This window comes from Drosophila nasuta, chromosome 3 (genome assembly GCF_023558535.2).
Source record: "Drosophila nasuta strain 15112-1781.00 chromosome 3, ASM2355853v1, whole genome shotgun sequence".
NCBI lineage: Eukaryota > Metazoa > Arthropoda > Insecta > Diptera > Drosophilidae > Drosophila > Drosophila nasuta.
In genome coordinates this window covers 22,285,632-22,300,787 of record NC_083457.1, presented here as the reverse complement: position 1 = coordinate 22,300,787, position 15,156 = coordinate 22,285,632, and the positions used below count along the sequence as shown (strand labels likewise).

The 15,156-nt window shown below is 44.4% G+C and overlaps 2 protein-coding genes across 5 annotated transcripts in view; one reads left to right on the top strand and one right to left on the bottom strand.

Annotated features, from left to right (window-relative positions):
• Positions 1 to 496: 496 nt before the first annotated feature.
• Positions 497 to 7,295, top strand: LOC132792062 (scavenger receptor class B member 1). 2 transcript variants are annotated; one of them, XM_060801287.1, is made up of 7 exons: positions 497 to 2,021; positions 3,061 to 3,324; positions 3,436 to 3,527; positions 5,277 to 5,504; positions 5,564 to 5,839; positions 6,210 to 6,801; positions 6,864 to 7,295. In XM_060801287.1, the coding sequence occupies exons 2-7, from the start codon at positions 3,093 to 3,095 to the stop codon at positions 7,217 to 7,219; spliced, it is 1,776 nt and encodes a 591-aa protein (XP_060657270.1). In that variant the 5' UTR covers positions 497 to 2,021; positions 3,061 to 3,092; the 3' UTR covers positions 7,220 to 7,295. The 2 variants fall into 2 exon arrangements, with proteins under 2 accessions (XP_060657270.1, XP_060657271.1); XM_060801288.1 differs by lacking the exon at positions 497 to 2,021 and adding an exon at positions 2,704 to 2,795.
• Positions 7,296 to 8,206: 911 nt separating this feature from the next.
• LOC132792057 (myosin heavy chain, non-muscle) overlaps positions 8,207 to 15,156 on the bottom strand; it is a 46,331-nt gene continuing 39,381 nt past the window's right edge. For 2 of the 3 annotated variants that reach the window (XM_060801276.1, XM_060801277.1), the window contains 6 exons: positions 14,824 to 14,916; positions 12,025 to 14,764; positions 11,132 to 11,967; positions 9,781 to 11,076; positions 9,548 to 9,711; positions 8,207 to 8,461 (listed from right to left, as the gene is read on the bottom strand). In XM_060801276.1, the coding sequence (XP_060657259.1) occupies positions 8,323 to 8,461; positions 9,548 to 9,711; positions 9,781 to 11,076; positions 11,132 to 11,967; positions 12,025 to 14,764; positions 14,824 to 14,916 (5,268 nt within the window). In that variant the 3' untranslated portion in view covers positions 8,207 to 8,322. Of the gene's footprint in view, positions 8,462 to 8,795; positions 8,928 to 9,547; positions 9,712 to 9,780; positions 11,077 to 11,131; positions 11,968 to 12,024; positions 14,765 to 14,823; positions 14,917 to 15,156 lie in introns of all 3 variants that reach the window. The other variant, XM_060801278.1, reaches the window with a different exon arrangement.

Here is a 15,156-nt window from a genome sequence, read left to right as displayed (position 1 = left end):
AAATGGAGCAACTCTGTGTTGGCTCGCTCTAACACTGATGCGATAATAATGATGAAAAGACAACGCAGCTGAGTTTGCTTCGGCAGCTATTTTGTTCTAAGCAGAGCAAATCGTTTTAGATGGCGATGCTCGTCTTGAGTGTGGATGGATCTCTTTGTTTTTGTAGCGATTAAATTTGCACTTTGTGTCGACATGAATATGCATACATACATACATATGTACATATATACGTAGTGTGTGCTCGTGTGTGTGTGCAGAGATTCCGATAAGTAAACAACAACGACGCCAACGTCGACGTCGACGACGACGTTGACAGCAAAAAAAGTAGACAAGCAGCAATCATAACTGAGGCAGCGAACTGCTGCCGTGTCGTCTTCGCCTTATCAACAATACATTCGAATGCAGCGAAGGCGGCAGAGGGAGAGCAGCAGGCAGCAAGCAGCAAGCAGCAGGCAGCCAGCAGCTGAAGGCAGCAGGCAACACAGTAGCAGTCGCAGCAGCAGCAGCAGCGACAGTGAATGCGTTGCGCGCGTCGTAGTAATAACTTGTTTCCTGGGCAGAACGCAACAACGGGCAACGCGTGTTCCAGTTTCAAACGTACCCCAAATACGACGGACAAACAAAAACAAGAACTTTGTATATCGAGAACTGAAACGAAACGATTAGAAAAATAGAGAAACAAAACGAAATCTAATCGCGGGGTGCGCAGTAATCGCGGTGTGGTATTTTTGATAATAAGTGCGTACTCGGCTGCTGCTGCTAATCGTAATCCGTTATCCGTTAATCGCCAGCAGTGGGCCAAAAGGAGAAGACGAGACTAATATGTAGTTAGTACTTGCTATCCGTGTGTGGGCTTTTCATAGTGATTGTATGTGGTGCGTGATCAATTAATCGAGTGGAAAGCCAGCAACAACAACAATTGTTGTTGTAACGAGTCAAACGGAAAACCAGCTTGTCTCGCTCATTAAAACAATAACAAGAAAAACAACAACAACCATAAAGAGAGTAGCAACAACAGCGATCAGCAGGCAGGCAAGCAACAAACGAAATAGCGTCGAAAACAAAGAAGCCAAGTGTGGGGGAAACAAAGAACGCGAGCACAAGGCAGCAGCAACAAAACGGAAAGCAAAGACTGGAGCTACAACAACAACAAATACAACAAGCAGAGCAATCACAGCAGCAACAAGTACAAGCACGAGCACGAGCAACAAGCGAGCATAACAACAAAAACCAGAACGCACAAGTTTCTATCAACTACTGGAAGCGACAACAACTCCTTTGTGACGCAGTGGAATAAATAGCAAATTAAATAGTTATAGACGTCGCAAACCTAAATTATCATACACAACAAGCTCACATTTTCGTGACTTTTTTTGTGCGCATTCAGCGTAAACGGCGACAAATTATTAATTAAGACGCCAAATGTTTGCTTGTCGTCTCCACAAACTGCAAGCCAGAGCGAGAGCGAGATCATCAAATTTACAAAAAAAGAAAACAAAAACAAATCACATCAACAAACAGCAAGTGCAAGCGAGAGGCAACTAAAAAACGAAGAGAGCGTGATTTGTATTTTGAGAGAGCTGTGTTAACAGACTGCACTAGTGTTTCATTTCCATTACGTTGCGCACAACGTAAACAGCTGTGAGCTGCTTAGCCGAGACGTCGACGTTGCTGTTGCTGCGCGCCGTTTTTGCTTGATAAGCTTTTTATGCTGCTTTTTGTTTTGTTGTTTTGTCGCTTGTTCAAGTGCATGCCATCATCAACTCGATCTTCGATTAGGTCTGCCTGCCTCTCTTACACATAGTCGCGCTCTTTTGAATGCTGGCGCATGCTTGCCAACATCTTCCGCCAGCCGCAGGCCGTGTCATTGTGTTATCAGTCAATGCCATTCTGAAATTTGCTGCAGCGACAACTAAAAACTTTATAGCAGCCAGACGACTGTCAACAACAACAACTAAAACAGTACTGCAGGCGGCAGAAGCTACTCGACACCCACACAAGCGATCCATCTTTTTGCAAATGTATGTATTTTTATGTTTGTGGATGTGTGTGTGTCTGTGAGTGCATATCATCTGTTAAGCAATTCTGGCTAAGAGTATGTTGACAGCTTGTGCAACAATATGCAAAATTATGGTTACCACTTTAACTAATCGCCTTAATCTGTTATCGATAAGCTATGCTTGCATGTGTATGTGTGTAGTACGTATACGTATACCTATGTATGTGCGTGACGAAAGCTTGCTGCTATAAATTATTGGAAAATTTTTAATTTTGAATTCATACTCAGAAACGGAGCGTTGTTATTTTGTTATCAGATGCCGTTGACCCGTTTTCCAACTCAAACGCAAAACTTGGCAAATATGTATATATGTATATAGATATGCCTCTGTATGAGTGTACTTAAGTGTGTATGTATATGTGTGAGTAATTACCCCTGCTGTTTAACTATATAATTGTGTTAATATGTACAATCACTGAATATTTTCATTATTGTAGCCTTCTGGCATATTGTGTATTAAGTACGTATTGCCGCTCAGTGCCTCCTTATCAGCCAAGCATTGCTATATAGATACTCACACACACACACACGAATAGTCTATATAGTATAATATAGTATACTTGGCTTTACTTTTTGTTGTACTTTGATTTGAGCAGCACGCGTAGCTTGTGAAAACATGAAACCCTGATTAGTTGGTACACATTCCGCTCAGCGATCGGCTGGTTAAGAGCTGCTTAAAGCTTTGTCCGATTTGTTAAAATACTATAACTATATATAGTATTCCATAGAAATAAAGGTATATTGCGCGCGTGTGTGTGACTGCTGAATCAGGGGAAAATACAAGTCAAGTGGCGACCATGTGTTCAATGAACTTGCTCTAAGAAATTTAAACATCGATTAGGCATCAAGATTTGCGATAACGGATTGTCTACCACGTGTACTTGAATTCCTGCCGATAACCCCCATCTATCAATCGATTGTCGTACGCGGTCGATAAACCTAAGCTCTAAATCGAACTTTTCTTTTCTTAGTTTTTACATTTTCATTTTCCCTTCCCTCAGTTCAATACTCATTCACACATAAAAGCGAGATAATGTCGCATGCCACAAGCCATGATGTGGCACAACAGCTGCCGCATCACGAGGATCTCACAGCACAAAATAACAAATCAAAGTCCAACACACTGAACTCGCAACATCACAATGGCCTCGCTTACAGCAGCAACGTCAACAGCAGCAGCCCAGAGAAACTCACGGTGCTGGACATGATACTCGATGCCCTGGGAATGCGTAATCTAACGTCCAAGGATATTGGGACACTGATAAGTGAGTACAACATAATACAGATGTATGTGTTATGTAAACATATAAACTTAATTCAAGGACATCGCATTAACCCCATTACTGAATCTGCGTCTTATTTAACCTTCATTACAGTGTTGGGCTTCATGTTCTTGCTGTTTGTGATAAGCGTAACCGGGTTCTTTGTAATGTGGTTCACCGAATACTACAACAACACCATGCTCCAGGTAATGTCCCACATTCTCTAGGTTTATATATAGTACGTGACGTATACGTGATAAGGATCGATAATACATTTCGATAGAGTGCTGTCTTCCGTCTGTCTGATTAATTAGATATCTGAAATAAGGAAATGGAAAATGTTTAACTTTATAAAGAATAACGTATAATAATGTAGAATAGTTTTCTTTAGTTTAAGTAAACTATATTTATAAAATTTCATGTAAAACTGCAAGACGAAAAGGATAGAAGAAGGGATTAGATACATATTTTTTCTGAAACTTTATGGAAACTTTAGATAATTTTTTGATACTTCGAACAAAACTTTGTTTCGATTCTCGGTACCCATGACGTATACTTAATTATAATAGTTAATACAATACGACAAAATGCCGCTTTTTTGTCTATCAAATCAATTAGAACTTAGAAAATACAAAAGTTTACATTTGCAAATTTTGTAAATCAACAGACTATGTTATAGTCTATATATGTAACTTATAGTTTTTCTTTGGTAAACTTTCGCAATTAAATGTAAATTAAAACTGCAAAGAAAAAAAGGATAGAGAAAGGAAGCAAATCTATTTCGAAATTTTTATACCCGCTACCCATAGGGTAGAAGGGTATTATAACTTTGTGCCGGCAGGAAATGTATGTAACAGGTAGAAGGAGGCATCTCCGACCCTATAAAGTATATATATTCTTGATCAGCGTCAACAGCCGAGACGATATAGCCATGTCCGTCTGTGTGTCTGTCCGTCCGTCCGTATGAACACCTAGATCTCAGAGACTATAAGAGATAGAGCTATAATTTTTTTTTTCGACTGCATTTGTTATGTTTGCACGCAGATCAAGTTTGTTTCAAATTTTTGCCACGCCCACTTCCGCCACCGCAAATCAAAAAAATCAAATAGCAAGCGTAATTTTAAAGCTAGAGTTACGAGTTTAGTTTTTTGGTATATACTATAATTACTATAGTAGTTATGATTCCTGAAAATTTGGTTGCGATCAGATAAAAATTGTGGAAGTTATTAAAGAAATACTTTTGTATGGGCAAATCGCCTACTTACTAGGGCTCTTAGTTGCTTTGGCCGACAATCTGGTATATTGTGCTGTCTATGGTATATTTTAAATGGTGTGCTGTATCGATATATCAAACATACGATTTGGTATATTTTTAGTATTTTTTTAGGGTTTTCGGTATATTTTGAAAATAATACCGCAATATTTTGCCCTTATTAAAAATGGGTAGCGGGTATCTCACAGTCGAGCACACTCGACTGTAACTTTCTTACTTGTTAATCTTAGTTTGTTGTTGCTTTCAACAGAATTTCACTTTTATCCGCGGTTACCATGGCGTATACTTATTGACTATCGATAACGTCGTCTGCCCAATATGTTTGAACATCTTTATCGCCCAAAACTATAGTAGCTACACAAACAAACGTTTCTATATGTATGTATATGTTGTGTATGTAGGTATCAAATTTAGCAACAAATACTTTACAATACAAATCTTGCGAGCCTCGCATATTTTAATGCGCCGTTCTAGCCCTCTAATAAAAATAATTAAATGGGAATTGCAAATGTATGTATGATTAGATAAGAGACGGGGCAGTTACTTGGTTGTTTAGTTGGTCAGCCTTTGCTTTGTGAATTACTATATAATCCATATATTATAATATTTATATTGCACAAGCGACTGCGGTCGTAATCTACTTTGACACTCGTTGCATTTAACTCGTTACTCGTCGTTGCAGAAAATAATACTCGCTGAGAATTCAGAGCGCGCCAAGAGCTGGGTGAATCCCGGACCCGATACAGACACTGTGCTCAAGGCGCACATATTCAACTACACGAACATCGAGGATTATCTGGCAGGGCGGGCGGATAAGATACATGTGGAGGATCTGGGTCCACTCACTTATCAGGAACACACGGTCAAGGATCAAGTATCGTTCAACAAAAATCACACTGTCACCTTTAGGGTAGGTAAAAAGCACTTATCACGTTCGAGAAGTTATTTATTGACTGTGATTGTTTTCAGGATCGCAAATCCTACAAACTTCTGCCGGAAAAATCGTCGCTGCGAGAAGACGATATCGTGTTGGTGCCGAATGTGCCGCTGCTTTCCGCTGCGGTGCATGTGAAACGTTTTCCTGCGTTTAAGCGCCTGGGTGTCAACAGCATCATTTCGCTTTACAGAGAGCCGGTCTTCAAACGTCTGACTGCCTTCGAGTATCTCTGGGGCTACAAGGATAAGATCATAAGTCTCGAGTCGCTTGGCGGCGGCAATAAAACGCACTTCGGGTTGCTTAGAACTGTAAGTTGCCCATGTCCCACGTTATTATATAATCAAATTTGTCATCAGCACGAACTGCAATACTATACTTTTGTGATATTACATTTGTACTCTCTACGCGGATTGGAACTTATTTAGTTCAAAATGGAATCACAAAAGTTAACAAGCATTTAAAAATATGAATGAATGAATTTATTAACCACATGCTTAATGGTTTTTAAGAATATCCTTTCGGCTGGATTATAATCCAAAAAACATTTCTATAAAACTAGCTAAAGGTGCTAGAAAATAGATTAAACAAAAAGTATATAAAAGAACCATTTCATTAGACACCCTAAACCTTTTGACATGACCCCACAAAATTAATATTTTTCCCACTTTTTGTCCACAGCGAAATGGCACCAGCGTGGACTCGGTGCAGTTGAATACTGGCGAGGATGATATCAACAAATTCAGCCTCATTACACAGTTCAATGGCAAACCGCAGCTGGACTTTTGGGAGGGCGACGAATGCAATCGCATCGATGGCAGCGAACCATCAATGTTCTCGCCAACTCTGCTGCAGGAACGCAGCACAGTGCACGTGTTTTTGCAGGTGCTGTGCCGCAAGGTGCCGCTGCACTTTGAGAAAGAGGAAACCATCTTCAACAACATCGATGTGCTGCGCTACCGGACACCGCTTGATGTCTTCGCTCATCCCTCGGAGAATCCAGCGAATGAATGCTATTGCCGCAACACGGATCTTTGTCTGCCCAGCGGGGTCATCAATGCCACCAAGTGCTACGATGATTCACCCATCTTTCCATCGTTTCCACACTTTTTCTCCGGTGATCCCGTGATCTATAAGGACTTTGAGGGCATAAAACCCGATGCAGATCTGCATCAAACTTATGCCGATATACATCCACGCTTTGGGTTCCCCATCAGCGGTGCATCACGCGTCCAAATCAACATTATGCTGGACAAGACGCCGCTATTGCTCAGTAAGTAACACACAAGTCATTTAATGTGTCTCGTTCTTTGACCTCCAATTGCTCTCACACAGATCAAGCGAATCGCATTCAGAATGCCACCATCTTGCCTTTGATTTGGATCGAGATAACCGCTGGTGACTTCGATGACGACGTGCTGCACACGCTTTACATCAGCACATTTGGCTTAGATGCCATACAACTAGCACTCAAGTATGGCACTCTGCTGGTCTCGGTCACCACATTCAGTTTGATAGTGGCCAGCGTTTACTATTTGAATAGTAAACGTGAGGAGCAGCAGTTGCAGCATAGCAAATCATCAGCTGAGCTGGAGGCGCTCAATGGAGGACTCGAAGCCAATGGCAGCGTTGTTGTGGTGCAAGTCCATGTGCCACACACTGTTGGTGGCCATCCGCATCGAGTCGAGTAGTAGTGCCATCAAACATAAGACATACAGGGGGGTGTTACCACGGGGGGTTGGGCAGCATGCAATAGACATAAATGCCAAGACTAGACAAAACACATTAGGGTGCCTTAAAAAAAAAACAAAGAGATTTTCGAATTTGTCACGATGTAGCTTAGTATATTATTAGCCTAGAACAAACAAATGTAGTGTTAACTAATTGTATATATGTGTAATATATGTATAAAGACTCAAACAATGTTCAATATGCCATAAGTACCTAGTAAAGAATAAAACTTATAAATACAAATTTTAAAACTTGAATTTTCTTGCAAAGTGGCTGACAATAGCTGAAAGGCACAACGTCTTTTATCGATAAGAGTCACGGCATTGATATAAACAATGTGACCGCTGTTGGAATATAACACACTTTTCACTCCAAGATACTCTAAATAAATTGTTTATTACATTTTTAAACAAAGTAAACAAAAGAAAAGATAAACTGTGAACTACTTTATTTTGTGTTCCACACACAAAAGACGAATTTCGACAGAACAAAAACTGAAGTGTCGAATTTGGTATATTTTTCAAAGCGACGCGGTATATTTGGAGCTTTTCAGCTTACGGTCACGCTGATCGTCGAAGCGATTGCAACGGATTTATTCAAAAACAAAAATTCAATCATTTGAAATTTGTTATAGCAAATATTTATTGTTTCTAAACAAAACGAAATTCGTATATTAGTTGCTTGTTCAACATTTGATTGTTTTATAAACCTTTTAGTTATTAAATGCATGTATTTATTAATGTACTTCGATTCGAGAATCGATTGTGTTTGTATATTGCATGATTGGGTTGATGTTTGTTGTGGGGGAAGGGAAGTTGAATTTGAGTTGGAAAAGTTAATACGCGTATTGGTTGTAGTTTTGTTTTTATGTATGTATAATTATTATTTTGTTTTGCGTTTTGTTTTTAAGTTTTTAATTAAGTATAATAGTTTATATAAAAAATAACAGAGAAATTATATAAAAGAAACATTAAAATATAATCGTTTATTTTCTTGTTTTTTTTTTGTTGTTGCTGGTTTTTCATCCTTTTTGTTGTTGTTGGTTGCTTTAATAATTAACGCGTCAATTGCCAGAATCCTCGCCATCTAATGATTCATCCTGCACCGATGAGCTGTCGTCGCCGCCGCCACCGCCGCCTCCGCGCTTGGCCGATGGTGTGCCAGTGAGTCTGGAGGAGCTGAGGCCCATGCCGCCGGTGCGTCTAAAAAAAGAGATTCACAGAAATGAAATTAGTCGGAGAATGTTAGGCACATACAGTGGGATGCAGTCGGTAAACGTGCAGGTCAACAAATTAAACATAGAATCAAACTAAGTCTTATTTTGTGGGGGAAAACACTCGCTATGCACTAAAAACTAGTTGAGGGAGACAGTTCAATAAACATTTTGAAAAAGTTTTACGAGAACGCACGGAATGGATGTGTGTTCGGAGAGTGTGTGTTTGTAACATGCACAAGTCGGAATCAGGGAGGAGTCGGAATACATTCATTATCGAATACTGTTGATGATGATGATGATGTGGCTGGGCCAGCACTTACAGCCTACCAAACTCGGGAAGCGAAGCGAAGTGAAACGAAACCTAATGCAGACCCTCACAATTCATAATAAGTGCAGCATCCTTTTTGGGCGAATACGCCTTGGCCTTTTCAGTCTCGGCCACCTGTATCGTGCTATATATATGGATGACAACCACCAAGAATAGAGACCATCAATAACCAAAGAAACAGAAAAGAAATCAAATTGTATAAAAGAGCTGTTAACAATCGAACAAAGATATCTGACAAATTTATGTATGAACACCGACCAAACTTATTAAAAAATTTTTTAACTGTGATATTTAATCACCAATACAATTAAAAACACTATTGATTAACCATGACTACTATCGCTGTATACATAAGTTAAAGTGTATTTTGCAATTGCAACTAAGTAAGCAAATTCAAAACCAACCAAAAGTTAACTTTCAATAGAAGTCTATTAGCCAAATTATCTATAAGGAAACAAGTTAAACTTAGTTTATATTGTCTTCTCTATCTTGTCTTTAAATATTTGCTACCATAGTTTCTGATATTAGTACTAATGTCTTATTGCATACCAAAAGCTAAATGTACAAATCTAAAACTTCAATCAAGTCATTTAACATATAGAAAACCTGATAATTTGCTCGGCGTTCACACAAAACTTTAAAAGACATTTTGATCATTGTTTCCAATTAGTTGACAACAGCTGTAGAATCCTCATAACTTGCTCCTGGTGCTCCTGCTAATCCCAGGCAGTTAGGTAAACTTACCGCAATTTCGTTTTGAGTGAGTTAATCTCACGGTTCATGGCCTCCTGCGATTCGATCATATCTTCGCATTCGCGTTGATATTTGCGCTTTTGCGTCTTCTCCTTCTGCAGCTCCTCCTCGGTTTCATCCAGATTGCGCTTGAGCAGCTTAATGCGGCTATTCAGCTGTTAAGAGAAACAAAAAAAAGTTCGTAAAAGTCCACACATAGTAAAGTTAAACCATAAAACACTCACTTTATCCATTTGCTCCTTATGCTGATCGACATGTCGTCGCTCATCTTCAATGTTCATGGTGAGCTCCTTGATCTTCTTGTCCATCTTACGATTAGCCTTCTGCTGCAACAGTCGCTCCTTGCCCTCGTTCTCCAGCTGCTCCTCCAGATTGACAATCTTCGCCTCGAGCGTGGCAATCGTTGCCTTCACCTTGGTGCGTTGCGCCGTCTCAATTTCAGCGAGTTTCGCCTTCAGCTCCTTGTTCTGTCGCTCGAGCAGCGCACGCGCATTTTCGTTCTTTTGCGAATTGGACTTTTCGTTGGCCAACTCTGTGGTCAACTGTTCGATTTGCAGTTGCGCCTTGCGACTGCGATCTAGCAGCACTTCGGAATTCGATTGTTCCTCCTCCAGTTCCTCCTCGAGTGTGGCAATGCGCGCCTCCAGGCGACGCTTCTCGTCGATCATCAACGAACCCTTGCTGGCATTGTTGGCAATCTCCTCGGCGAGTTCATCGCGATCCGTTTCCGCCAAGCGGCGAGCACGCTCGGAGCTGGCCAAGTCCTCGGTCAGCTGTAATACTTCCGCCTCCAGGGCCTTGACCTTGCGATCGGCCTCTTTGCTCTGCGCCTGCAACTCCTCCTTGGCGGCCTTGGCCTCCTCGGCGTCGCGCAACGCATCCTTGACTTGTGCTTGCAGTTTCTTCGCATGCTTCAGCGCATCCTCTTTCACCTTGTTATGCATCTCCATTGTGGTTTCAATCTCCTTGAGATCACCTTCGAGTTTCTTCTTGGCTGCAACCGCTGCAGTCCTCTGCTTGCGCTCCTCGTCGAGTTCGGCTTCCAGATCACGCAGCTGCTTGACGAGACCGCGTCGCTTCTCCTCGGCGCCCTCCTCCTTGGCCTGCAGGTCACGTTCGAATTGGGAGCGGAGCGCCTGCATGTTGACCTCCAGTCGCAATTTGGCATCTTCGGTCAGCTGCAGATCATCCTCGAGCTCCTCGTTTTGTGCTTTCAGCTCGGCCAGCTGTGATTCGAGGGCGCGTTTCGCCTTTTCGAGCTCGTGGACATTCTTGTCGGCGGTGCCTTGGCTGTTGGCCAGATCGTCGAGTTCGTTTTGCAGTTGCTTGCGCTTCGTTTCGAGATCCTCAATCTTGTCGTAGGCCTCATCCAGTTCACGGGAGACCGAGAGCACCTTGGTTTCCTTTTCGCGTGCCTCACGCTCAGCGGTGTCGCGCTCCTGGGCGATCTGCTCTGATATGGCTTTCTCCTCGGCGAGAATCTTGTCGAAGTTCTTCTGCTTCTTTTCTAGTTCGAGCACCTGTAAAAACACATTTTGGTTGACCTCTTGGATTGGATGTGTTTGATAAACTTACCTTGGTGCGCTGTGCTTCCAGCTCAATGGTCGCATCCTCCAGCTCCGATTGGATCTTCTTTTTGCTCTTGTCCAGGCGATCGTTTTGCGCCATCAGCTCCTTGACCTGTCGCTCCAGCGCCTCGATATCCTTGTTGAGTCGCTTCTTGCCCTCTTCGAGTTCCTTGGCCAGATCGGCATCCTCCTCGGCCTTCTTCTTAATCTCCTGCATTTGAGTTGTAAGCTCGGCTAGCTTGCGCTCAAAGTTGCGCTTCGCCTCCTCATCCTCCTCGAGCTGTTCCTGCAGCGCTTCCTTCTCCGATTCGATTTGACGCAGCTTCGAGCTGAGTCCCAGTTTCTGGCGGGTTTCCTCTTCGAGCAACTGTTGCGCCTCCGTCAGCTGCGATTCCATGTTGCTCGCAGACTTGACAGCCGCTGACGCCTTGAGTTCGGCCTCCTCGAGCTGATTGGTAATGTTCTCCGCCTCCTGTTGCAGCTTGGTGCATTTCTCTTGCAGCTCGGAGCGTGCACGCTCAATCTCTGCGAGTTTCACTTGCAGCTCGGCTATCTGAGATTCAGCCTGCTTGCGTCTGCGATCGTTCTCCTGTCGGGAGCTGTTCACGCTGCGCAACTCTGTGGCCAGATCCGCATTCTCGGCCTCGAGGGTGCCCTTGGCCTTCTCCAGCACGGATTTGGCTTTGCGCAGATTCTCCAGCTGATCGTTGATGCCGTTCAGCTCCTGGGCATGCTTGTGACGCATATCAGCGAGAACACCTTCGTGATTGACGCCCTCTTCCTCGAGAGATTTCTTCAGCATGGCCAGCTCCTGTTCGCGCTTGGAGCGCAGCTCTTGTTGGGCTGCAAATAAAGGAAGATTAATTGTGTTTCATTGAATGAGTTGTTCCATCCACTTACCTGCTGTGGTGTCCAGCGAGTCGAGCAGCTCGTTCTTCAACGCTTCCAGTTCCTCGCTGAGATCGCGTCGCAGTTTCTCGGCCTTGCTGCGCGCCACCTTCTCTGCCTCGAGATCCTCTTGAATCTCGGCCAGCTGCGACTCCAGCTCACGCTGTGCCTTCTGGGCGGTGGCTTTCGTGGCCGACTCCTCGTCGATGCGCATCAAGGTTTGAGTGAGCTCCTCTTCACGCTTGGCCAGCTGCGTTTGCATCTCCTCCACCTGGACGCGACGCTCGTTCAGCTGCTCCTTGAGATCCGCCACCTCGGTTTCAATCTTGCGCTTGGTGCGATCTGATTCCTGACGCTGTTGTTGATCCTTGTGCATGCGTTCCTCCAACTCAGCAATGGTTGCCTCATGCTTAGCCTTCAGCTTAGCCAAATGCTTTGCCTTCTCCTCCTCTTCGGCGAGGGTTTGGGACAGATCATTGGCACGCTCTTCCAGCAGCTTCTTCTCCTTGAGCAGCTTCTGGTTCTGATCATCGGTTTGCGCCAGATCTTCCTCGTGTTTCTTGATCTTGGCATCGAGTTGCACCTTTTCGAGCTGCAGTTTCTGGCGAGCCGCTTCCTCCTCTTCGAGCTGTTCTTCCAAATCTTGAATGTGCAGTTCCAGTTTCTTCTTCTCACCGCCCAAGGCAAGCACACGCTCTTCCTCCTCTTCGATGCGTGTCTCCAGCTCCTGCATCATATCCTCCAGCTCCTGTTTGCGGGCCATTAGACGTGATCGCGACTCTTCGGCCTCGGCGCAAAGCTCAATCTCGGCTTGGAGCTGCTCGGCGAGCGTGGTCTTCTCGACCAGCGCCTGCTGATATTTGCGCTCATATTCCTGCGTGTTCTTGGCCAGCGTGTCGAGCTTTTCGCGCACCTGCTTCAGCTCATCCTCCTTCTGGACGAGCTTCTCCTCTTGCTTGGTGACCTCGAGCAGCGGCTTCACCTTGGTGTACAGACGCCACCACTGCCAGTTGCGCAGCTTCAAGTACGCAGCGCAATTGCGCTGAATGATGCGAATGGCGTTCAATTGCTGCAGACGCTTCTGGTAGTTGCGACGAGCGAGGAAACCACGACAGAATGCCTGGAAATTGACAATCAAGTCCGAAATCTTAAAGTCACGCTCCTCCTCGAGATGGGCCAACACTCCGGCACGGAAGAAGATCTTCGACTGGCCGACGCGATACAGATTCGAGTCGAGTTCGAGGGCTTGGATCATCTTTTCGCAGGCCTTCTTGCCGTCCATGAAGCCCTTGGGTATGACGTTGGGGGTGAGCAGCTCGTAGCGCTGTCTGAACTCCTGGAAGGGTATGCGATTGGGGAAGCCCTGGCGACAGATGCGTATACCCTCGAGGACGCCGTTGCAACGCAACTGATCGAGCACGAGGGGCGCGTCAATCTTGCCAGCGCGCTTCTCATGATTCGGTATGATACAGCGCACAAAATTTGGATTCGTATTCCGCAGCGTGTCCATCAATTTGGCCAGCTGCTCCTTGTACAGATGCGACACGGTGCGGAACATTCCCTTGCGCGTGCGCGCCCCAAACTGGGTATCGGTTAGCGCCTGCTGTGCCATGCCGACAATTTCCGCATCCTTCCAGATGTTCACGACAAACGGATCCTGCGATGCCTGCAACAGCGACACAATGTTCTCATTCAACGGATCCATGTTCTTCATCAGCCACTTGGCCGCCGAATAATCCACACGTCCAGCGTAATGCACAATCGCGAAATCGGCGACGCCACGGAAATCGGTTTTCATGAATTTCGGATGCATTGAATGCGCCGAGACGAGCTTATCGACAAACGTCTTGTCCGTGGCCTTGGGGAACCAACACTCCTCATCGAGCAGTGCCATAATACCGCCGGGTTTATCAATCAGATCGATAGTGGGCTGCAAATCCAAGCCGAAATCAATAAACTTCCATTCGATACCCTCGCGTTGATATTCCTCCTGCTCCAGGATGAACATGGTGTGATTGAAGAGCTGCTGCAGCTTCTCGTTCGTGTAGTTGATGCACAACTGTTCGAACGAGTTGAGTTCGAAGATTTCGAAACCTGCCATATCGAGTATGCCAATGAAGGAGGCGCCCTGACGCTTGGTGCGATCCAGTGAGCGATTGATGCGATTCACCAGCCACTTGAACATGCGCTCGTAGCACGCCTTCGCAATGGCTTCGACGGCAAACTCAACCTGCTCCTTGGTCTGTGCCTTGGTCACAAAATCGCGGCCAACCTTGATGCGTGGCGTGAGGAAGGCACGCGTCATGTCCGTCACACTGAGGCCGAGCAGATGTGCAATCTTTTGGGCCACGGTGTTGTCGGGCAACGTGGCCTGATCATTGTTGCGCTCCTGACGGAATTTCATGCTGCCAAACAGCAGCACGGCGCTGACAATGCGAAAGATGGAATTGAAATCCTCAGAAGTCATGCCCATAATGTTCATCGATTTGACGGTGGCCTGGAATTCGGCATAGTCATCGACGCCGGGCACCGGGAGAGTGCCGTTTGAGAGGAATGGATACGATTTGATGTCATCGAGTATGAATTTCTCACGCTGCTCCGGCGATGCGCCGGCGAGCAGCTGATAGAATATATGGAATGTTCGTTCGTCCTTCGCTTGACGAATGGCACGCGACTTCTCCAGCAGATACGTCTCGATGTTGGCGCCCGATATGAAGCCAGACGCATCAAAGTTAATACGGATGAATTTGCCCTATTGGAAAGTAATTTATCAATTAGTTAAGTTCAAAATTTATTTCAATTTCCACTTACGAAACGTGATGAGTTGTCGTTCTTGACGGTCTTGGCATTACCAAAAGCTTCCAATATGGGATTGGCTTGCAGCAGCTGTTGCTCCAGCTCACCCTGCGAATAAAAACGAAAGGAATAAAGTTAGTTGTGTTGAAATACAGATTTGTTAGTGTTAGCTTAGCACAAGACACAGACAAAGTAGCTACAAACAGACGAGCACAAGCTACGAATACACAAATACAATCACAATTGCAGTTTAAGATACAATCACAGTCACAGTTACATTTAGGGATGAGGAATTAGTTAGCTGGACATCAACAACATGCAAAGCGGGGAATCCTACACACAAATGGG